Here is a 24,127-nt window from a genome sequence, read left to right on the forward strand (position 1 = left end):
TTTTGCTTTTTGGTGTTCATCTTAAAGTCCCTACTGAATTTCTATACCTTCCTTTATTGTAATCAGAGCAAAATGTTGTTCCCTGAAGACTCTTTTCCAGTAAAGATAACTTTTTTCTTTGCTTTATATTTGCTTCCCTAGACTCCCTCTGCTTTCATCCAGAAGATGATTAAGAGCTAATATAAAATTCATATCTGTTTGGTTTTTTTAATCGAGTCTTCAGGCTTTCTTACAATGTGATCTCTCCGCAGAGATCTCTGGCACAGACTTGTTGCCAAACCTTTGACTTCCTCGTGTCCTTTAATTATAACTTAATTACACTTGGTTCCCTCTCACCTTGTCTCATCTAGTTCATCCGTCCGTCTGTCCTAAGTTGCTTCAATCGTGTCTGACTCTTTGTGACCCTAGGACTATAGTTTACTGTCTTAAAAAAATCTCCCTGAATTGTTCCTTGCCTTCCCTTTCTGTATCAAAGATTGTATCATCTTCTTTGAATTGTATTAGGTTGTTGGTTGTATCTTCTCTTTTCTCAGACTTGTCCCTCTACTTTTGTTTGCGTTCTACATTTTATCCGTGTCTGGGGCATGCTCTGCTTTCTTCAATATCCACCTTTCCCACTTACTTCCTCCTGAGGACCTACCGTCTAAACCCAAAACCAGAGCAAAATCCTTGGTCCTGTACCTCTCTGTAAGCATTTCTTCCCTTCGTGCCAAGATTTCCATAAACTACTTGGTATCTCTATTTCTTACTTGTTTTGTTCCAAACCATTGAAATCAAGCTTCTGCTCCACTGAAACAGTTCTTACTAAAAGAATTATAATGCCCCAACTATCAAATCCTTGTGCTCACTCTACTTTGTTCCTTTGAGGTAGTAATGACTTCTGCTTTCCCCTTTCACAAATACTGCATCTTTTCAGAATCCTTCATCAGTTCCTCTACCTCTACCTCCCCTTCTTTTAAAAACATTTTATTAGTAACATTTCAAACAAAAGCTAAAATAGAACCAAAATATAGGGCCGTGACTCCCTATGTATCCATCATTCGGTTTCATCAGTCACTAACTTGTGCCCAAGCTCTACCCACTTCTTTTTCTCCACTCTAAATTATTTATTTCCCAACCTTTAGGTAGTGTTGTTCCCCTGGGTCCTATCCTTTTCTTATGCCATATGCAATCTGTAGAAAAGTTCACACATTCTAATAGTTTCTACCACCTCCACATGATGATATCACCTAAATTTCTTTCTCTGGCTTAGATTTTATTCTTAAGCAAGAGAGTTGTATCTTTTCCATGTCCTAGATCATCTTCACTCAGATGCCCCACAGGTTCTATCAGTAGAGGTGGTAGAGTCTGGATTTGAACTTTAATACTCTACTTTCAGGCTCCCTCTTCTTGACCACTGCTCTGTTCCTTTATTTAAATGGGAAAATGTAATTATGTTGGGGAATATGGGGTGCAATAGATGTATTTAATAGAGCACACCAAGCATAGGGGAACCAAGAGAAATGATACCTAAATTGACTGATGAAGGTTCTAGTTTAAAGGCTAATAACTGGGAGAAACTACAAAAGAACCTTTAAGAACCTGAAAGAATTGGAGTGTGGTTGAATCTTTGATCTCAGTGGGGTGTAACAAGAGAAATAGACTGGGACAATTGAAAGGTTGTTGCTGACCCACGAAAAGACGCCCGGATTCTGGGCCTCCGGAATAGAAGAATTCAATCCAGGGCCAGAGACAAGGCTTGATCGCTCAGAGCTTTTGTGCAATAGAGTTTTATTAACGTATAAAAGGGATAGAGAAAGCTTCTGACATAGACATCAGAAGGGGGCAGAAAGAGTACCCCCTTACTAGTGTTAGCAATGGAGTTATACACTCTCCAGTTAGTTATTACAGTGAGTCAAAAGAATGTCCAGAGGTTGCAAAGAGACACACTCCCACAATCCACATTTCAAGATAACAGGATTAGCCAGAAGGCCCTCAGGAAGGAGAAACTGTCCTCAAGCAGGATAGACTGCTATATAATCCTTAGTACAGAGTCCAGACCGAGTTGTTAGTTGTGTAATCATCAAATGGCAACCCACTCCAGTGTTCTTGCCTGGAGAATCCCAGGGACGGGGGAGCCATTGGGCTGCCATCTATGGGGTCGCACAGAGTCGGACACTATTGAAGCGACTTAGCAGCAGCAGCAGCAGCAGTTCCAGGCTTAAAGATAAAAACGTTTTATGTGACTAAGGCTAAGGAAAGTAGAGGGAAAAGAAAGTTTGTCCTTTCCTCTTCCTTGAGAATTCCAGACCCCTCTCCCCTTGGGGACCCCTGGATTTCTTATCAACCTACCTAGGAATTGACTCTCACAATCATACCATATAAGGTTTTGTAAGTTAAGTTAAAGGGGACTAATACTTTGATAGGGGCTTCCCAGGTGGCACTAGTGGTAAAGAACCCACCTGCCAATGCAGGAGACATGAGAGATGTGAGTTTGATCCCTGGGTCAGGAAGATTCCCTGGAGGAGGGCATGGCAACCCACTCCAGTGTTCTTGGTTGGAGAATCCCATGGATAGAGGATTCTGGCGGGCTGCAGCCCATGGGGTTGCACAGAATCGGACATGGCTGAACCGACTTAGCACACACAATACTTTCAACCAAACACACTTTAGATCAAATCCCAGCTCTACCACTTTCTGTGTGATTCTAAGCAAGTCACGTTTTCTCTTTGATCTTTGTTTTACTCTGAAAAGGGACATAAAAATGTCATCCACTTATTCTCAAAATAAATATTATGTGCCTTTATGTCTAGGTCACAGTCTCAGTGTTGTAATTAGAGTGGTGAAAAAGACAAAATAAGGCCTCTACTACTGTGGGCCTTATACTCTAGTGGTTGTTGTAAGATTTAAGTGAGATAGCATTCAGCAATGCCTGTTACATAATGGATATTCAGAAAACATTAATTTCTTAGCCAAGGTTCACATATATTCTAGAGCATGGACACTTTGAGTTCTCTGAATAAGTTAAAAGTACATACTTTCTGGCTTTGAAGTTTTAAGTGACTTGTCACTAAAAAGGAAGAAGTAGCCAGATTATCCGGGACCCTATGTTTTCTTTTAAAATGGCATGTCTATGTCTTAGAATTTTCTTGTTTACTTTGGAAATTATAAAAGAGCCTTGAAGATTTCCTGTTATTTCTAGGAATCTATTTCAGTAATTCTGTAGAATTTCAGAGATGATTTGACTGAAAGGAATTTATGGTCAGTTGTAGGAATAAATAATGACACATCCAAAATGAATAAATAAAAAGCCTCTAGAGAAGATAAAAGCAAACAAAAATAATCCACAGACCAAATACAGAAAACAAAGGAAACACAATGAGATGATAAAAGCTAAAACAACCTGTTAGTTAAACATATTTGGTTTGTAGTTTCCTTATTAAAAGACAAAACAATGGTTAAAAATAAAATAGATTTATAAGAGTCACATCAAAAAACAAACAACTTGAAAGAATAAAATAAATGGATTGATAAACATTTCTCAAATGAAAGCAATAGTGACAGTATTAATTTCAGATTAAAAAAAGACAAATAGTGGTATGTAGAATAAAGAGGGTCACACAAACTTTGTATTACTAGTCTCTTCTAGAAATGATGCTGGAAAATTGGATGTTCCTGTGCAAAATAAAGAAATTAGACCCTTACCTTAAACTGTATTAAAACATCAATTCAAAATGAGTTAAAACCCTACTGTATTAAAAAATGAATTCAAAATGTGTATACCTGTGGCGGATTCATTTTGATATTTGGCAAAACTAATACAATTATGTAAAGTTTAAAAATAAAATAAAATTTAAAAAAAATAAAAAAAATAAAACCCTAAATGTAAGAACTAAAATTTTAAAACTCATAGTAGAAAACAGGGGAAATCTTCATAATATTGTACTTGGCAGTGATTTCATGAATATAACACCAAAATCACAGGTGAGAAAAGCAAAAATAGGAGTACATCAAACTTTGAAACTTCTTTGTGACAAAGGAAACAATAGAATGAAAAGGCAACCCACAGAATGAGAGAAAATATTTGCAAGTTATATATTTGATAAGGGGTTTATGTTCATAATATATAAAGAACTCCTACAACTCAACAACAGTAACAAGAAACCAAGTAACTCAACTAAAAAAAATGTGTGATGGACTTGAATAGACATACAAATAGACATTTCTTCAAAGAAGACATGGAAATGACCAACAAGCAAATTAAAAGATCATCAGCACCACTAATCATCAGGAAGTACAAATCAAAATCATAATGAGATATCACATGCACTGATTAGCATGACTTTTCAAAACAGAAAACAAGTGTTGGTGAGGATGTGTAGAAATCAGTACATTGTTATTAGGAGTGTAAAATGGTGCAGCTGCTAAGAAAAACAGTATAGAGTTTTCTCAAAAGAAGTAAAAATAGAATTAATGTATAATCCAGCAATCTCACTTCTGGAGATAGAGATCCAAAAGAACTGTAAACAAGATCTTAAAGAGAGATTTGCCCCGCTGTGTTCATTGCAGCATTATTCATAATAGCCAAGAGATAGAAGCAATTGAACTGTCTGACCTAAAGAGACAAAAGACCTATATATAAAAAACTAAAGAACACTGATGAAAGAAATCAAAGATGACACAAATAGATGGAAAAATATACCATGTTCATGGATCAGAAGAATCAATATAGTGAAAATGAGTATACTACCCAAAGTAATCTATAGATTCAATGCAATCCCTATCAAGCTACCAACGGTATTTTTCACAGAACTAGAACAAATAATTTCACAATTTGTATGGAAATACAAAAAATCTCGAATAACCAGGCAATCCTGAGAAAGAAGAATGGACCTGGAGGAATCAATCTGCCTGACTTCAGGCTATACTACAAAGTTACAGCCATCAAGACAGTATGGTACTGGCACAAAGACAGAAATATAGATCAATGGAACAAAACAGAAAGCCCAGAGATAAATCCATGCACCTATGGACACCTTATCTTTGACAAAGGAGGCAAGAATATACAATGGAGAAAAGACAATCTCTTTAACAAGTTGTGCTGGGAAAACTAGTCAACCACTTGCAAAAGATGAAACCAGAACACTTTCTAACACCATACACAAAAATAAACTCAAAATGGATTAAAGATCTAAACATAAGACCAGAAACTATAAAACTCCTAGAGGAAAACACAGGAAAAACACTCTCTGACGTAAATCATAGCAGGATCCTCTATGACCTACCTCCCAGAGTAGTGGAAATAAAAGCAAAAATAAGCAAATGGGACCTAATTAAACTTAAAACCTTTGCACAACGAAGGAAACTATAAGCAAGGTGAAAAGACAGCCTTCAGAATGGGAGAAAATAGCAAACGAAGCAACTGACAAAGAATTAATCTCCAAAATATACAAGCAGCTCCTGCAGCTCAATTCCAGAAAAATAAACGACCCAATCAAGAAAATGGGCCAAAGAACTAAACAGACATTTCTCCAAAGAAGACATACAGATGGCTAACAAACACATGAAAAGATGCTCAATATCACTCATTATCAGAGAAATGCAAATCAAAACCACAATGAGGTACCATCTCACCCGGTCAGAATGGCTGCTATCCAAAGGTCTACAAACAATAAATGCTGGAGAGGGTGTGGATAAAGGGAACCCTCTTACACTGTTGGTGGGAATGCAAACTAGTACAGCCACTATGGAGAACAGTGTGGAGATTCCTTAAAAAACTGGAAATAGAACTGCCATATGAAATCAAGAAAATTAGAGATACCAGGAGAACATTTCATGCAAAGATGGGCTCAATAGAGGACATAAATGGTAGGGACCTAACAGAAGCAGAAGATATTAAGAAGAGGTGGCAAGAATACACACAAGAACTGTACAAAAAAGAGCTTCATGACCCAGATAATCACAATGGTGTGGTCGCTCACCTAGAGCCAGACATCCTGGAATGTGAAGTCAAGTGGGCCTTAGGAAGCATCACTATGAACAAAGTTAGTGGAGCTGATGAAATTCCAGTTAAACTATTTCAGATCCTAAAAGATGATGCTGTGAAAGTGCTGTACTCAATATGCCAGCAAATCTGGAAAACTCAGCAGTGGCCACAGGACTGGAAAAGGTCAGTTTTCATTCCAATCCCAAAGAAAGGCAATGCCAAAGAATGCTCAGACTACCACACAATTGCACTCATCTCACACGCTAGTAAAGTAATGCTCAAAATTCTCCAAGCCAGGCTTCAGCAGTACGTGCACTGTGAACTTCCAGATATTCAAGCTGGATTTAGAAAAAGCAGAGGAACCAGAGATCAAATTGCCAACATCCACTGGATCTTCGAAAAAGGAAGAATTCCAGAAAAACATGCATTTCTACTTTATTGACTATGCCAAAGCCTTTGACTGTATGGATCACAATAAACTGTGGAACATTTTGAAAGAGATGGGAATACGAGACCGCCTGAGCTGCCTCTTGAGAAACCTGTATGGAGGTCAGGAAGCAACAGTTAGAACTGGACATGGAACTACAGACTGGTTCCAAATAGGAAAAGGAGTATGTCAAGGCTGTATATTGTCACCCTGCTTATTTAACTTCTATGCAGAGTACATCATGAGAAATGCTGGGCTGGAGGAAGCACAAGCTGGAATCAAGATTGCCAGGAGACATATCAATAACCTCAGATATGCAGATGACACCACCCTTATGGCGGAAAGCAAAGAAGAACTAAAGAGCCTCTTGATGAAAGTGAAAGAGGAGAGTGAAAAAGTTGGCTTAAATCTCAGCATTCAGAAAACTAAGATCATGGCATCTGGTCCTGTCACTTCGTGGCAAATAGATGGGGAAAAAGTGGCTAACTTTATTTTTCTGAGCTGCAGAATCACTGCAGATGGTGATTGCAGCCATGAAATTAAAAGACGCTTACTCCTTGGAAGGAAAGTTACGACTAAGCTAGACAGCATATTAAAAAGCAGACATTACTTTTCCAACAAAGGTCCATCTAGTCAAGGCTATGGTTTTTCCAGTGGTCATGTATGGATGTGAGAGTTGGACTATAAAGAAAGCTGAGCACTGAAAAATTGATTCCTTTGAACTGTGGTGTTGGAGAAGACTCTTGAGAGTCCCTTGGACTGCAAGGAGATCCAACCAGTCCATTCTAAAGGAGATCAGTCCTGGGTGTTCATTGGAAGAACTGATGCTAAAGCTGAAACTCCAATACTTTGGCCACCTCATGCGAAGAGTTGACTTATTGGAAAAGACCCTGTTGCTGGGAGGGATTGGAGGCATGAGGAGAAGGGCACGACAGAGGATGAGATGGCTGGATCGCATCACTGACTTGATGGACATGAGTTTGAGTGAACTCCAGGAGTTGATGATGGACAGGCAGGCCTGACGTGCTGCAATTCAAGGGGTCACAAAGAGTCGGACAGACTGAGCCACTGAACTGAACTGAACTGAACACATGCTATGCTAAGTCACTTCAGTCGTGTCCGACTCTGTGCGACCCCACAGACGGCAGCCCAACAGGCTCCCCCGTCCCTGGGATTCTCCAGGCAAGAACACTGGAGTGGGTTGCCATTTCCTTCTCCAATGCATCAAAGTGAAAAGTGAAAGTGAAGTCGCTCAGTCGTGTCTGACCCTCAGCGACCCCATGGACTGCAGCCCACCAGGCTCCTCCATCCATGGGATTTTCCAGGCAAGAGTACTGGAGTGGGGTGCCACTGCCTTCTCCAACTGAACACATACGTATGAAATTTAGAAAGAATGTAACAATGACCCTATATGCAAGTCAGCAAAAGAGACATAGATGTATAGACCAGTCTTTTGGACTCTGTGGGAGAAGGCAAGGGTGGGATGATTTGAGAGAATAGCATTAAAACATGTATATTATCATATGTGAAATAGATTGCCAGTCCAGGTTCAATACATGAGACAGGGTGCTCAGGGTTGATGCAGTGAGATGACCGTAAGGGATAGGATGGTGAGGGAGGTGGGAGTGGGGGGTTCAGGATGGTGAACACATGTACACCTGTGGCTGATTCATGTGAATGTATGGCAAAAACCACTACAATATTGTAAAGTAATTAGCCTCCGATTAAAACAAATAAATTTTTAAAAAATGTTGCTTAACAAAAAAAGAAAATATGTTTAAGGCACAGAAATACATGTGTACATAGATACAATGGAATATTATTTAGTCTTAAGATGGTAAAGATGGTTGAATCTTTACATCATGCTAAATGAAACAGTCTTACCACAAAAACACACGTATTTTGTATAGTTACCTTCTTGGAAAGTAGATAGGTAGTTTGCAAGGGCTGGGGGAGAAAGAAAATGGGAGTAGTTCATTAGTTATAGAGTTTCAGTTTTGCAAGATGGAAAAATTGCAGGGATCTGTTGCACAAGGTACATGGAGTTAACACTACTGTGGCTAAGATGGTAAATTTTGTGTTTTTTAACCATAATTTTAAAAGGATAGGAATCATTTTATGCTTTGTTTTCTATGAATTTTTTTTAAAAATGAGAACTGGGTATTAAGTATTTTGCTAATTTAAATGGACTGTATTAATTGCCTTTTATTCACTCAGCTACATGCTTCTGTAGATTTCCTTATTGCAAACATTGGGCTATTGCATTAATACAGTTCCTAATATTTAATGATACTTACATTGCTGACATAAATCCAACTTGTTTAGGTAGATAATTCAAATACCAAAGTCAATTTACTCTTATACCTGAAAGTTTTGTATTTGTATGCTTAAGCAAGATTGACCCATTTTCTTATTTAAGTGTGTGTGTGTGTAGAAGCATATATATATATGCATGTGTATATATGTGTGTGTGTGTGTATATATATATATAGTCATCCAGTGTTCTGCATCTTCGCTTTCAGATTTTTACCATTATGATGTTACCTGTGGACTTGTTATATATGGCCTTTATTATATTGTGATAATTTCCTAGCTTGTTGAGTGGTTTTATCATGAAATTGTGTTGAACTTTGTCTAATGCTATTTGTGTATCAGTTGAGATGATCATGTGGTTTTGTCCTTCATTTTGTTAATATGATATAATGATTCTTTAATTTGATGAAAAAGTCAGTTTATTTAACTAAAGTTTAAGGAGTTACAATGTTGCATTAGTTACAGTACACCAAAGTGATTGAGTTATAGTTTTATATATAGTAGATATATATGCTTCTCCAGATTCTTTTGCATTAGCAGTTATTACAAGATATTGAATATAATTGCTTGTGCTATTATAGGTCCTTGTTGGAAAAACATCCACTTTAAGCTGTATGATATACAGTGTATCTGCTTACCAATGCAGGAGACATAGGAGATGCAGGTTTGATCTCTGGGTCCAGAAGATCCCCTGCAGGAGGAAATGGCAACCTATTCCAGTATTCTTGCCTGGAACAAGAGGAACCTGGCAGACTGCAGTCCATAGGGTTGCAGAGTCGGACACCACTGAGCAACTGAGCTTGCACATATACAATATACATATTGCATAAAATATTGGTGATCTAAATCTACTTTCTGATCCCTGAGTAAGAAACTGGCAATTATTTGATTTGCCTCTTTTTGTGGTACACAATACCCATTTGAAATCAAAACAAAAGACTTACTAAAGAAACAAATAATGAGAAAAATAGATATGTGTGTAGATATAGAAGTGAGAAATCAGTATTTTTCATAGTTCATTTTCTTTATAACCTTGATAAGTAGAATTTCATTTTTGCAATTGCAAAAGTAAAATAGAATTAATGAATTTCTTAATTATTCTTTTTTATGAGAGTAGTCATATTTGAACATTATACATATTTATGTGATTAAAGTGAACCATGTGAAATTGGCATTCTTGTACTTCAAAAATAGAATACCAGCAATTTGATATTATATACCACGCAAGTAGAAGTACCTTAAAGGACTTGGTAAATTTTCCAGAAGTTCCATTTTGTTTTAACAGTACTAAAATACTTTCTTATTTTAACAAATAATACTTAAACTAATGTTTATCCTTTCTTGTAGTAATTACTTTGTAAAATATGTATTAATAGTTGAATGATAGTATCCTGCTAAGCTGAGTAATAGTAATTTGTACTCAGTTGTATCCTACTCTTTGTGACCCCATGGACTGTAACCTGCCAGGCTCCTCTGTCCATGAAATTTTCCCAGCAAGAATACTGGAGTGGGTTGCCTTTTCTTATTCCAAATAGTAATTTCTGTGACTTAAAAAAGAAAACAAAAAATTGTATCTATTCTTCAGGCAGTTCTCTTTTGTAGTTGGTGAATTATATCCTGCTGGTCAATGTTAATCTAAGTATGCTTGTTCTTCATTTTCTTATGGTCACACAAATTGCCTTTTGTATATAAAATGATGATGGTAATTGTTATAGTAATAACTAACATTCACTGAGGGTTTACGACATGTTAAGAACTGTCCCAAGAGTTCACTTTTATAAACTTTAGAAATCCTCTTAATAATTCTGCAGTGTAGGTACTGTTACCATAGTCATACAGTGATTTAGCAACTTGCTCAAGCTCACACAGCTAGTCAGTAGCAGAGAAGGATGGTGACTGATTATCTGAACATGAGACGTGATTTGAATCATCTATATATTTCTACTTTGTTATTTAATAATTTCATTGTTTGATAGATGTCTTAGGAATTTTGACTTAAATATATTTTTAATACATTGTCAATGCTATATCTTATCCATTATCATTAAAAAAAAATAATATACCCCCCTTTTTTTGGGCCACAGGATGGACAGGCTGAAATTTTATATACATTTTGGAATTCAGTTACTCAAGCACTTTCTTCTCAATTTCAGACAGCAACAAATTGTAAGTATAGTATTTATTTTGCAAATTGATTTCAAAGTTTTTCAGTTACTTCAAGAAGTTTTGATCTATTGGTTTATATAACATATCTTTCAGAAACTCCTGGGTAATTGTCATTTCTTATGTTACCTGTATATTCAGTTATATAAGCAATAAGTTCTTTCTACACTTTTAAAATACTTAGGATATGAAATGAAATTCTTCAGAAGAATAAGTTAATTCTCCATAATTTAGTCAGGGGAACTCTGATTTTTTTTCTGTGTAAAAGGATGTTTGATGTTGAAGAATTTTATTAATGCTTGTAGAGTATTTTAATTAGAATATTTTAGTTCCTAACTAAGAGATATTAAGACACAGAGACCTTATGGCTTTTTCCTTTTTGTAAAAATGATGATTTGATGAATGAACAGATGAAATGCCTGCATCATGAGTTAAAAGTTGCTTAACCAAATATCATCTAAAAATTTTCTCTCTGTTTGTTTTTGTCATGGAATAACGGCACAGGGTAGTTCTAAACAGTGAAATATACAAACTAGCTAATATCATGGAAGTGTTTTTGTCTAATCACTGAATGTAAGAGCATTAAATATATGGAGGCTTTTTAAAAGAATTTTGAGAGTTTCTATGTAGTTAAATTTTTATTCAAAAACATTTATTGAAAGTACTAGTATATGTAAGCATTATTTAGTCCCTGGCAGTCCTGGGTGAACAAACCACAGTACCTGCTTCCCTGCTTCTATTTGTCAAGAACTGTGCAGCAAGGTAGTGACCACAGAGGTCTTCATTCCTGTGTGGCTAGACAGAACTTATGCAGAGGATTTATTTAGGACTGATTCTCTCCATTTTCTTCTACAAATCACTCTACTCTGAGAATACTGTGCTTTTCTCTGCTTTATATATCTGTTTGGTCATCTTTTTTAATATGTAATTTACATGTATTTACCAACTTTGAGCAGAGGATTCTATGAGTTTTTAACAAGTGTTTACATCGTTAAAATTGCCATTACAAGACAGAACATTTCCATCACCCCCAAATGTCCTTCATATACTTATAGTCAGTTTCTTATTTCTGCCTCTTGGCTCCTGGCAGCTAATGGTAAGTTTTCTGTCAGTATAAGTTAGCTTTTCATAGATTTTTATAAAACTGGAATCATGCAGTATGAGAACTTTTATAGCAATGTATAGTTATTTTAAGATTTATTCATGTTGTTGCATGTTCCAGTAGTCTGTTTTTACTTCTGACTAAACTTTCATTGTATAGATATATGCTATTTGTCTATTCCTCAGTTGGAGGATAACTGGGGTATTAAAGTTTGATGTTGTTATGAGTAAAGCTGCTGTAATCATTTACACACAAATCTTTTGTAGACATATGTCTTCATTCTCTTGGGTAAATACTTGAGTGGAATTTCCTGATAATTTGATACGTATATGTTACCTTTAAATAACTGCTGAACTGCTTCCTAAGATGAATGTATGATTTTTCATCCACATCAACAATGTATGATAATTCCTCTACCTTTTTATCAATCCATGATATTGTTATTTTACTTTTAGCCATTCTTGTGTTTAGTAGATTTTCATTGTGGCTTTAACTTCCACTGGCTTAAAGACCAGTGATAACCATATTTTCACATTTATTTTCCATCTGTATATCTTTATTAATCAAGTATTTATAAAGAATATTGACTTTTTAGCTTTATTTAATTTTTTAGCTTATTGCTTGTCCTCTTCTTCACACTTCCCTTGTAGCACAGTGATAAAGAATCTGCCTGCAGTTTAGGAGACCCAGGTTCGATCCCTGGGTTGGAAAGATCCCTTGGAGGAGGAAATGGCAACCCACTCCAGTATTCTTGCCTGGAGAGTTCTTTGGAGAGAGTAACCTGGCGGGCTACAGTCCATGGGGTCACAATGAGTTGGACACGACTGTGACTAACACTTTCACTTTCACTGTCTTCTAATTATTAAGTCTTAAGATAATTTTATATATCTGGGTTCAAAGTCCTTTCTCAGATGTTTGTTTTGCAGACACATCTGTCTGTGTTTGCCTTTTCATTTTCTTAATGGTATCTTCCAAATGACAAGTTTTATTTTTGAACCAGTATAACTTATCAATTTTTCTTTTATAACTTTTGGAGGATTGTTTGACCTAAGAAATCTTTGTCTAACCTAAGGCTGTAAGTATTTCCTCCTATATTTTATTGTAGAAGTTTTACTGGATTCCTTTGGAGTTAATTTTTGTGTATGGTGTGAGATCATGGTCAAGGTTTATTTCTTTGCATGTGGATCTGAGATGTTATGCTTTGCCTGTTGACTGTCCTGGCACTTTAGTTGAAAGTCATGTGGTTATATATGTGTAAGACTGTTTTTGGCTCTGCTTTGTTTCATTTTTTTTAATGCACATCCATGTTTGTATAAATAACGTATGATTTTCAGTTACTAGAAATTATCTTTATTTATTTACTTAGTAATTTTGGTTATTCTAGTTTCTTACTCCATGCATGAAACTAATAGTTTTTCATGAAACCAATTATCATCATGAAATTTTCTTTAATACTTTCACACTGTAAGCCAATTATGTTTAAAGAAATACATTTATTAATACTTACATACCAGTATGGAAACACAAAGATGTAAATTTACCTACAAAATATTAAGAATAATTACAAAATTCATTAAAATCTTGGTTTTCAGAATAAAAGAAGGCTAATGTAAAAGCTCATTTATGGCTGTTACAGTATTTCTGCTTTCAAGCATTCACTGAAAATGTACCTTATCACTTTAAAGCCTTTACAGAAACGTTGGAGTTGTTGTAGACTGTATTTTACTTTCTTTGTTTAATGAGTAAATTTAAATTTCATTTATAATGTTTTTTCTCTCAATATGGAAGGAGTGTAGCAAAGAAATAGCCTTAGCATTATTGAAAAATTTCAAACCTTTAATCATTACATCTTCCAGTATTGTTTATGATTGGTTTACTTATCACATTTTTAGTAGAAACTGTATAAGGTAAGCTTCATCTCAAAAATCACACAAATACTAAGAGAGTATAATTCTGATGCCGAAAACTCAGCCTCTGTACACTCGTACTGAATCAAATCTCAGAGACAGAATTTTGGGTGAAGTAGAAAAGAATAACATTATTACTTTGTCAGACACAGGGCAACACAGTGGGCTCATACCCTGAAAAACTTTGTGTCCCAACCTGGAGGGATTTGGTGGGGAGTTTTATAGCAGTGGTTCAAGAGCAGGGCTGCTGATAAGGGTCAGGGTATGTGCAGGGCCTGGATTCCTTTAATCTGGTGGTCTCAGGTGGTCTCCCCATAAGATATGGTTCTTTTGTTGTTGTTGTTTATTTTCTGGTTGCACTGGGTCTTCACTGTTACACGAAGGGGCTACTCTTTAGGTGTGGTGGGCGTGTTTAGCTGTCCTGTGACATGTGGAATCTTCCCCGACCAGGAATCAAACACATGTCCCCAGCATTGGCAGGTGGATTCCTAACCACTGGACCACTAGGGAAGTCCTAAGCTGAGGTTCCTGAGGTTATCAAATTGTGACCTTTCTGCAATGAAGAATGCTTCATCAAGTTGTTCATCTTCTATTTTGGGGGAGTTTTAGTTCTGCAGAAGAGTTCAAAGATACTGTTACATGTATCCCTTAAAGCAGACCATGCTTCAAATCTGTATGTTTGTTTCTTGCAAGCTCCTCCTTTGTCTCTGCATCTTCTCCCTTCCCTGATTAGCCACTGTTCAAATCTGCCCTCTGGAACTCAGGAAAGGTCAGGGAAGCAAGAGTCTACTCCCTACAAACACAGAATGGGGGACCCAAAGGCTTCTGTGTGTTGGAGCCCCACATGGTTCTGCTCATTTTCAGCTCTAGGGAGTGGGACTGGAATGGAAATGCCCTTGTTTGTAATTCAGTCCTGTGTCATTTCTGGGTCTGGTTGATTGAATTTTCTTCTCATCACTGATATTTTCTCTACTTTTTTGTATATCTAATAATTTGTGATTGAGTATCAGACATGGATTTTGTCTTGTTTGGTACTAGATACTTTTGTCTTCCAGTCAATATTCTTACTCTTCAATACTGTCAAGTTGCTGAAAAATAATTTTGATCCCTTTGAGTCTTGCTTTTTAGATTTATTGGCAAAACCTGAGCAGTGTTTACTTTGGAGCTAATTATTTCCCACTGCTGAGGCTAGACTTGTACACTCTACCAAATAGTTTTGGCTTTTTAGTTTGGCTTTCAGAAACAGGCACTCTTCCCAGTCTTGCATGAGGAACAGGTATATTCTCTTTAATCCTTATGCTTGTTTTTACCCCCCAAACTCTGGAAGTTTTCTCTCACATATACTGATTAGTGTTTCGCTGAATACTCAGGGTGAATCATTTGCAGATCTTTGCAGTTCTCTTTTTGTGCAGCTCTCTCTGGCATGTTGTCTTGTGAATTCTCCTTGTCTTCCTGGTCTTGAGGACCATAGAGGGAGAAAGATTGCTTCCTCTTTCCTGTGCTATAGCCTGGAAACAGCTGCCGGCAATCACGGAGTCCACTCATTTGTTTCCTGTTTCTCAAGGATCACATTGTGTTCAGTGTTTTAAAAATCATTATATCATATATTTCACCTTGTTTGTTTTTTGGTTATTTCAGAGAGGAGAGTAATTCTTGTTCATGTTACCACATCTTACCAGAAGCAGAAGTCTCTCATCTAGCTTTAAAAACAGTTTTTATAAGTGCATTTCAAAATCCTGAGTTGGCCGGAAAGTTCATTCGGGTTTTTCTTAAGAAGTTATGGAAAAACCCAAACGAACCTTTTTTGCCAGCTCAATATTATGTAGGGTATGTGTGTGTGTGTGTGTGTGTGTGCACTTAATGGTACCATCATCTACTTACCTTTGGTTATCTGCTTTCTTATTTCTGTAACCATTACAAACCCTTGGCTCTTTCCACATGCCCTCCTTTTTCCCATCTGCTCATTTTGAGTAACTAACCTTTTCTCCTGGGTCAGCAGGACGATTAATGTCATTAAGAAACTCAGAAGTCTGTAACTGCCATCCAAAGAAAAGCCTGATTTCCTCCCTGTGGGCCTTGAAGAGTAAGATAACTTTTTTCTTCATAGCCACCCATTTACTGATGGATACCTGATCCTTTGTTTACCCCTTCCTCTCAGCAACATTATTCTTTTTTTTTTGATTTTGCATTTCCACTTCTCTTTTGATCTTTTCCCCCTTTGATATCAACCTATTTCAGTTGCTCTAATCTAATTAAAGCTATAGAGTTTCTTTTTAGTTACTGTCTAATCTCTTTTATTCTAACTTCTCAAAAGAGTAGTTTACATTTTTTTGTCTTCATTTTATTCCATCCATGCAAGAATGGTGAACTCTTGAATTCTACTGAAATTGCTCTCAATGAAGCAAGCAATGACCTACCTCTTAATTACCAAATCCAGTGGATATGTTTCACTTCTTATCCTATGGAACCTATCTGACTTGTGTATGAGAGGAAATACGATATTTTTAGGCAGAAACCCCCATTAATATTTACATTCGGAGTAGTTGGTTGCTTCTATTAACATTATTACTGTAATAACTTCCCTTTGGGAGAACTCTTAGTGGCTCAGAGGATAAAGAATCTATCTGCAGTGCAGGAGACCCAGGTTCGATTTATCCGTGGGTTGGGAAGATCCCCTGGAGAAGGGAATGGCTACCCACTCCAGTATTCTTGCCTGGGAAATCCCATGGACAGAGGAGCCTGTTAGAGTACAGTCCCTGGGTTGCAAAGAGTCGGACTCAACTGAGCAACTAACATAACACAAAATAAGTTTAAAAAAGCTTTTTTAAAATAAAAATTTCAGGAAAATATTACAAAATTAAAATAAAGTGAGAAACACCTAAGAAGCTGTTGGGCTGCACCTTGCAGGCCTACAAGGCCTGTGCTTGCTTAGTTTCAAGACTAAAGAGAGAGCTGGAGTCTATTTATATAGCACAAACAGTCCGTGAAATGTAATGTAGTAATTGTGAAAATTATAGACAGGCAATATTAAGAAAATGCAACCATCTGCAGAGTTGAATATTATATACAATGTAACAGATTGTATAAGTAAGATTTTGGCAGAAAATACCTAAAGGAAAAATTTCCTAGTTAGGAACATGTTCTTTCTGATTATAAATGTTCATGCTTAGTAAAAAGAATTTCTACTTGATATAATAAGATATATCTATGGGTTTGACAGTGAATTTACTTTTTTAAAAAGGAAAGGGGCCTGAATTTGTGACTATGAAGATTTAGAGTAGCTTCTGCCAGACATGTGCAGCTCTAATTGTCTATGGCTGATAGTTATTTCCAAGATGATTTCTAAGATTTATGTCTGTTACCTCTCTGTTATAGTTTCCAGATAATAACGGTTGTTAACCAGCCTGTTGGGTTATGGTACACATATTTTCAAGTCTCAGTAGAAACAAGCAAAATAAATATTACATCGAAAAGATGCTAGTGCCCTTTTATAAAAGCTTAAAAAGATTTTTTGAAATATGCTAAAAATGTTCTGGCAAGTAAATCTGTTTTAAAATATTTAAAGCCCTTTGTGCAGTTTTAGTCTCTCAGAAGTCTTAAACAACCGAAGGACTTGAGTCATAGAATTAAGAGAACTACACAATATATATTTCTAGTGCTTTGGAAAATCATATGTGAATTGGAGAGATACTTTAGGAGATATGCACATTTGAAGATTTAGAAAGCTTTCAGGCTTAAAATGTATGCTAAAACGCATTACCTTTACTTTTAAAAAATACAATAATAAATCAGGAGTCCAATCTTGCCAGGAAGTAGAGGGATAAACAAGCTATGCATTTATAAATGCTTTATTTAATGTAGATTAAGCAATGTTAGAATGGTTTCCCAATTTGTCCCACCTGTGCCTACCCCAGTGTGTCCACGTGTCCATTCTCTGTGTCTGCTTCTCTATTCCTGCCCTGCAAGTAGATGTATCTATACTGTTTTTTTCCCTAGATTCCATATATGTGCATTAATACGCAGTGTTTTTCTCTTTCTGACTTCAGTCTGTAGGACAGACTCTAGGTCCATCCACATCACTACAAATGACCCAGTTTCTTTTCATTTTATGACTGAGTAGTATTCCATTGTACGTATGTACCACATCTTCTTTATCCATTCATCTGTCAGTGGACGTTTAGAATGCTTCCATGTCCTGGCTGTTGTAAATAGTGCTGCAGTGAACATTGAGATACATGTGTCTTTTTGAATTATGGTTTTCTCAGGGTATATGCCCAGTAGTGGGATTGCTGGATCATATACTAGTTCTAATTTTAGTATTTTAAGGAACCTCCATACTGTTCTCCATACTGGCTGCATCAATTTACAGTTCTACCAACAGTGCGAGAGAGCTCCCTTTTCTCCACACCTTCTCCAACATTTATTGTTCGTAGATTTTTTGACGATGGCCATTCTTACCAATGTGAGGTGGTACCTCATTGTAGTTTTGATTTGCATTTCTCTAATAATGAGAGATATTGAGCATCTTTTCAAATGTTTGTTGGCCATCTGTATTTTCTGTGTTTTGTTTTTAGCCATTCTGGTGGATGTTGAGTCAAATCACATTGTGCTTTAATTTTTATTTCCTTTGTGATTAATATTATTCACTTTTCCATATGTACTTTGGCATCTGCATATACTCTTTTAAAAATGTTATTTTCTATAGCATTGTCTGTCTTACTGATTTAAAGTATTTTATTTACATATTATGAAATATTTTGTTTGTTTCTTTTGTCTCCCTTTGGCTGACAGGTAATTGCTATTTTAATAAGACTGTCTCTAATTCTCCCCTTTACTTAGGCATGCTTCTCCCAAGTTTTTTTTAATTTTCTATTTAAGATTTTTTTTTTTGGACCATTTTAAAAGTTTTCATTGACTTTGTTACAGTATTGTTTCTGTTTTATGTTTTGGTTTTTTGGCTGTGAGTTATCCAAACCAGGGATGAAACTCCCTCCCCCTGCAGTGGAACGTGAAGTCTTACCCACTGGATTGTGAGGGAAGTCCCTTGTCCCAGGCTTTTTAATTGAGAGATTGGAGGTCTTTGTCCCCTCAACCCTGAAATATTGAAGCTGATTTAGCTCTGTTCTCCAGAGATTTCCAGACAAGCTCTTTAGGCTCCCACCAGAATCTGTTGGACGTCTTCATGGGAAGGAAGACCTGCCTCTCTGTGTTGGTAGGCGTGTTCTCTCATCTTAGGTTTCCTATGATATGTGCCACAAATATGAAGGATATTTTAATTTCCATTCTTTGAAGCTTTGGACCTAGTTCCCCAGCTTGCCTTGCAACTACATAACTGAGTGGGTCTTCTATAGGTTACTCAAGTTGAGACTTGTTAAGTTTCAAAATGTTCATTCCAGTCTCATAATCACCAAAAGCCTTGCCTGTTTTCATCTTCTCCAGCAAAGGTTCTCTGCATGGGGCAAGCTTGACTTTTTAAAAATACATCTGCCGTCCTTTCTTTTGCATGTGACTGTATGTGGCTGTTTAGTTTTCCCAACAGCATTTATTGAAGAAAATTTCCATCCTTTATGGTAGACTAATTGACCATATAAGTGTGGGTTTATTTCTGGGTTCTCTATTTTGTTTCATTTGTTTTGTGCCTGTATTGTACTTTTTTGATTACTATAGCTTTATAATGTAATTTGAAATCAGGGAGCATGATACCTCTAGCTTTGTTTTCTTTCTCAAGATTGCTTTGACTATTTAGAGTCTGTTTTGGTTTCATACACATTTTAGGATTATTTGTTCTATTTCTGTAAAAATGCCATTGGAATTTTGATAGATAAAGCACAGAATCTGTAGATTGTCTTGGATAGAGCTGTTATTTTTAACCAGGTACGTGCCATTTTGAAATAGCAAACATTTTCATTTTTATGCAATCTGAATAATTTTAGATTTCTCAGTAAAAAAAAAAAACAAAAAACGTCTGCCCTCTTTAGTTATTACCTTGGGAGCACTGGTCTCCTGCCACTCTTCTTCCCCTGTCTCCCTCAGGATACAGTCTCAACGTGATGTTTTATTTGGTTCCTTCCTATCTGCTTAGCAGTATTTTTCTCCCTTCTAATTTTTTTTTTTAAATTTCTGTCCTGGAGTGTTAGTTCTTGAATGAATCACCCTCTTGCTTCTCAGTATTTACAAATACTGAAGCACCTGTCTGTAATCATCCTCTTCATCTAGATAATTCACATTCATCTTTTCAGCCTCAGTTTAGAAATAAAGTGTTCCTTGATTCTTCCCTCTTCATCATTGTACTCAAATGTGGGTATGGCATCCTCTCTCTGCTCCCACAAAGCTCTAACATGTTCCCAGTTTTAATCCTTATCTCACTGCATTGTTATGGCTCACCTCCTTCAAGCTTGTCCGAATCTCCCACTAGGCTGTAGAGAAACCATCTCTGTGTACCTCTGTTCCATGCTATATTCCTGTCACTCACATGGCACAGTGCTCAATACAAAATAGACATCCTGTTGAAATGGATTCCTAAAGTGTTACTTTAATAGTAAAGGCTTTATGTATTAGGAAATCCGAGGAAAATGCAAACTGTAAAATAGAAATACTTTTCATTAAAAAATAGCACATATAAGGTAAATGAGACCTTAAAATATGAAATACTTTTAGAAAATAAACAATATGTATATGGGATAAACAAGGATACAAAAGCATGATTATTATAGGATCAGATCAGATCAGTCGCTCAGTCGTGTCCGACTCTTTGCAATCCCATGAATCGCAGCACGCCAGGCCTCCCTATCCATCACCAACTCCCGGAATTCACTGAGACTCACGTCCATTGAGTCAGTGATGCCATCCAGCCATCTCATCCTCTGTCGTCCCCTTCTCCTCCTGCCCCCAATCCCTCCCAGCATCAGAGTCTTTGCCAGTGAGTCAACTCTTCGCGTGAGGTGGACAAAGTACTGGAGTTTCAGCTTTAGCATCATTCCTTCCAAAGAAATCCCAGGGCTGATCTCCTTCAGAATGGACTGGTTGGATCTCCTTGCAGTCCAAGGGACTCTCCAGAGTCTTCTCCAACAGCACAGTTCAAAAGCATCAATTCTTCGGCGCTTAGCCTTCTTCACAGTCCAACTCTCACATCCATACATGACTACTGGAAAAACCATAGCCTTGACTAGACGAACCTTTGTTGGCAAAGTAATATCTCTGCTTTTGAATATGCTGTCTAGGTTGGTCATAACTTTCCTTCCAAGGAGTAAGCGTCTTTTAATTTCATGGCTGCAGTCACCATCTGTAGTGATTTTGGAGCCCAGAAAAATAAAGTCTGACACTGTTTCCACTGTTTCCCCATCTATTTCCCATGAAGTGATGGGACCGGATGCCATGATCTTCGTTTTCTGAATGTTGAGCTTTAAGCCAACTTTTTCACTCTCCACTTTTACTTTCATCAAGAGGCTTTTTAGTTCCTCTTCATTTTCTGCCCTAAGGGTGGTGTCATCTGCATATCTGAGGTTATTGAGATTTCTCCCCGCAATCTTGATTCCAGCTTGTGTTTCTTCCAGTCCAGCGTTTCTCATGATGTACTCTGCATAGAAGTTAAATAAACAAGGTGACAATATACAGCCTTGACGTACTCCTTTTCCTATTTGCAACCAGTCTGTTGTTCCATGTCCAGTTCTTACTGTCGCTTCCTGACCTGCATACAAATTTCTCAAGAGGCAGATCAGGTGGTCTGGTATTCCCATCTCTTTCAGTTTTCCACAGTTGATTGTGATCCACACAGTCAAAGGCTTTGGCATAGTCAGTAAAGCAGAAATAGATGTTTTTCTGGAACTCTGTTGCTTTTTCCATGATCCAGCATAGTAGGATATAAAATAATTTTTACTTTTTTCCTTATGCCTTCATATATTTGATATTTTAAAGTACTTTATATCATTAGTTATAAACTATGAAACAGTTTTCATTGAGGTAAAACAAGCCTAGGCTACTTAATTAAGTCTTCCATAAAAATTTGTTGAATGGATAAATGTGATCCTGTTGTTAGGAAAATGAGTAAAGTGCTCAGGGTTGAAGAGTAGATTGAGATAAAAGAGTTCAGAGGAGAAAATCCCTACTTTACCTCACATAGCAGGGTAAATTTCAAGTAGACCAAAGAATTATATGTAAAATATAAAGCTATTCAAATGCTAGAAGAAACACAAGTGAGCAAGCTAGGTGTAGGGAAGACTTTTCTGATTTAATTTCTAGAAGCAATGATGAGAAGATTGATAATTTGACTGTGTTAAAAAATTTACATAGCCAAAAAACTCTTAAGCAAAATAAAATAACAAATGAGAAAAATATAACTTACCTCAATGAAAAAGGGTTAGTATAAAAAAAACTTCTGAAATAAGAAGAAAAAAGATCAAGAACCCTACCAAAATAGTATAAATATATCTCGTTTGTAAAAGATTCTCAGTGTCACCATACATAGAAAAATGCAAAGTAAAAGTGTACAGAAACATCATTTTTCATCTGTCAAATTGTTCAGTTGCTCAATCGTGTCCTACTCTTTGTGACCTAATCAAATTAGCCATAAGTAAAAAGAAATTTGGTAACACACTCTGCTGGCAAGCCTGTAGGGAAATAGTCACTCTCACACATTATTCATTAGCATCCAAACCTTATAAGAATTTCTAACAAAATTATCTAACAAAATAGATAAAGACCTAACAAAATTATATAAGCAGTTGCTTGGTGTCCCTTGTGGCTTAGCTGGTAAAGAATCCACCTGCAACACGGGAGACCTGGGTTCAGTCCCTGAGTTGGGATGGTCCCTTGGAGAAGGGAAAGGCTACCCACTCCAGTATTCTGGCCTGGAGAATTCCATGGACTGTATAGTCCATGGGGTCACAGAGTCGGACATGACTGAGTGACTTTCACTTTCACTTTTTCTTTTTTGTATTTAGCAGTTCTACTTCAAAGGGTCTATTCCATAAATATACTATCAAAAATACAAAGAGATATATTCACAGGGCTGTTCATTGCATCATTATTTGGAAAAAACTGGAAACAGCCCAAATGTTTATCACTAGGGGGGTAGTTTAACTATGGTGCATCCTAGAATGAAATGCCATGCAGCTATAAAAAGGAATGAGAAGCAAAAAAGGAATGAGGAATATCTTTATATACTACTATGGAGCAATCTCCAAGTTATATTGTTAAGTTTAAAAATATAAGAAAAACATGTCTACAGTGTGCTAATAAGAAAGGCAGTGGTATAAATAAATATACATTTTTGCTTATATTTTAGAAACAGAAGACTAAACCTTAAAATCCAGAACAAAATGGTTACCAATAGAGGGGGAGTGTGTGAAGAATACGTTGGAGAGGCCAGGGATGAAAGCTAGACTCCTCTGAATATACAATATATTTGTGTAATATATATATACACACAATATATATCCTTTTCCAGATTCTTTTCCATTATAGGTTATTACAAGAGATTGAATATAATTCCTTGTGCTATATAGTAATAGTAGGTCCTTGTTTATCTGTTTGACTACTTTTAAACAGAGTAATTTGTTTTTATAGCCCTACTAGGATATACTTATAGGACAATAAGAACTTTCCCCCAAACAGAGTAACTCTTCTAAACAATCATGTTATTCTTAGTAGTGTTATTGTTATACTCAGACTGCTGTTTGTGCCATATAGTGTGAAAGTCACTCAGTTGTGTCTGACTCTTTGTGACCCCATGGACTATACAGTCCATGGAATTCTCCAGGCCAGAATACTGGAGTGGGTAGCCTTTCCCTTCTCCAGGGAATCTTTCCAACCCAGGGATCGAACCCAGGTCTCCCACATTGCAGGCAGATTCTTTACCAGCTAAGCCACAAGGGAAGTCCAAGAATACCAGAGTGGGTAGCCTATCCCTTTTCCAGCAGATCTTCCTGACCCAGGAATCAAACCCAGGGCTCCTGCATTGCATGTGGATTCTTTACCAACTGAGCTATGAGGGGTATGGTGTAAATAAATGTACTGGTATCAGACTGAATCTGGATTTTGAGCATGTGTGAAACAAGATATAAAAATGGTTGAGATCAACTGATATTTTTTTCTTTAAAAATATATAATTTGATCTGCAAACATTTCATAGCTCTGCCCACTTGTAAAGACCTGAAAATAGTGACCGTTTCATTGGTCCTGAACCTCTCTAAAACCAATGCTGTGGATTTAAAACTTGATTTCCCATGGAAAGAAATCCCAGTTCTTTGAAG

General features: G+C 36.6%; 1 protein-coding gene across 1 annotated transcript in view; it reads left to right on the forward strand.

The window, feature by feature from the left end:
• Window positions 1-24,127, forward strand: part of COG5 (component of oligomeric golgi complex 5) — a 278,324-nt gene that overhangs the window by 171,238 nt on the left and 82,959 nt on the right. Inside the window, 1 exon segment of the mRNA XM_027538437.1 lies at window positions 10,790-10,871. Coding sequence (XP_027394238.1) covers window positions 10,790-10,871 — 82 coding nt within the window.

Source organism: Bos indicus x Bos taurus, chromosome 4, assembly GCF_003369695.1.
Source record: "Bos indicus x Bos taurus breed Angus x Brahman F1 hybrid chromosome 4, Bos_hybrid_MaternalHap_v2.0, whole genome shotgun sequence".
NCBI classification, from domain to species: domain Eukaryota; kingdom Metazoa; phylum Chordata; class Mammalia; order Artiodactyla; family Bovidae; genus Bos; species Bos indicus x Bos taurus.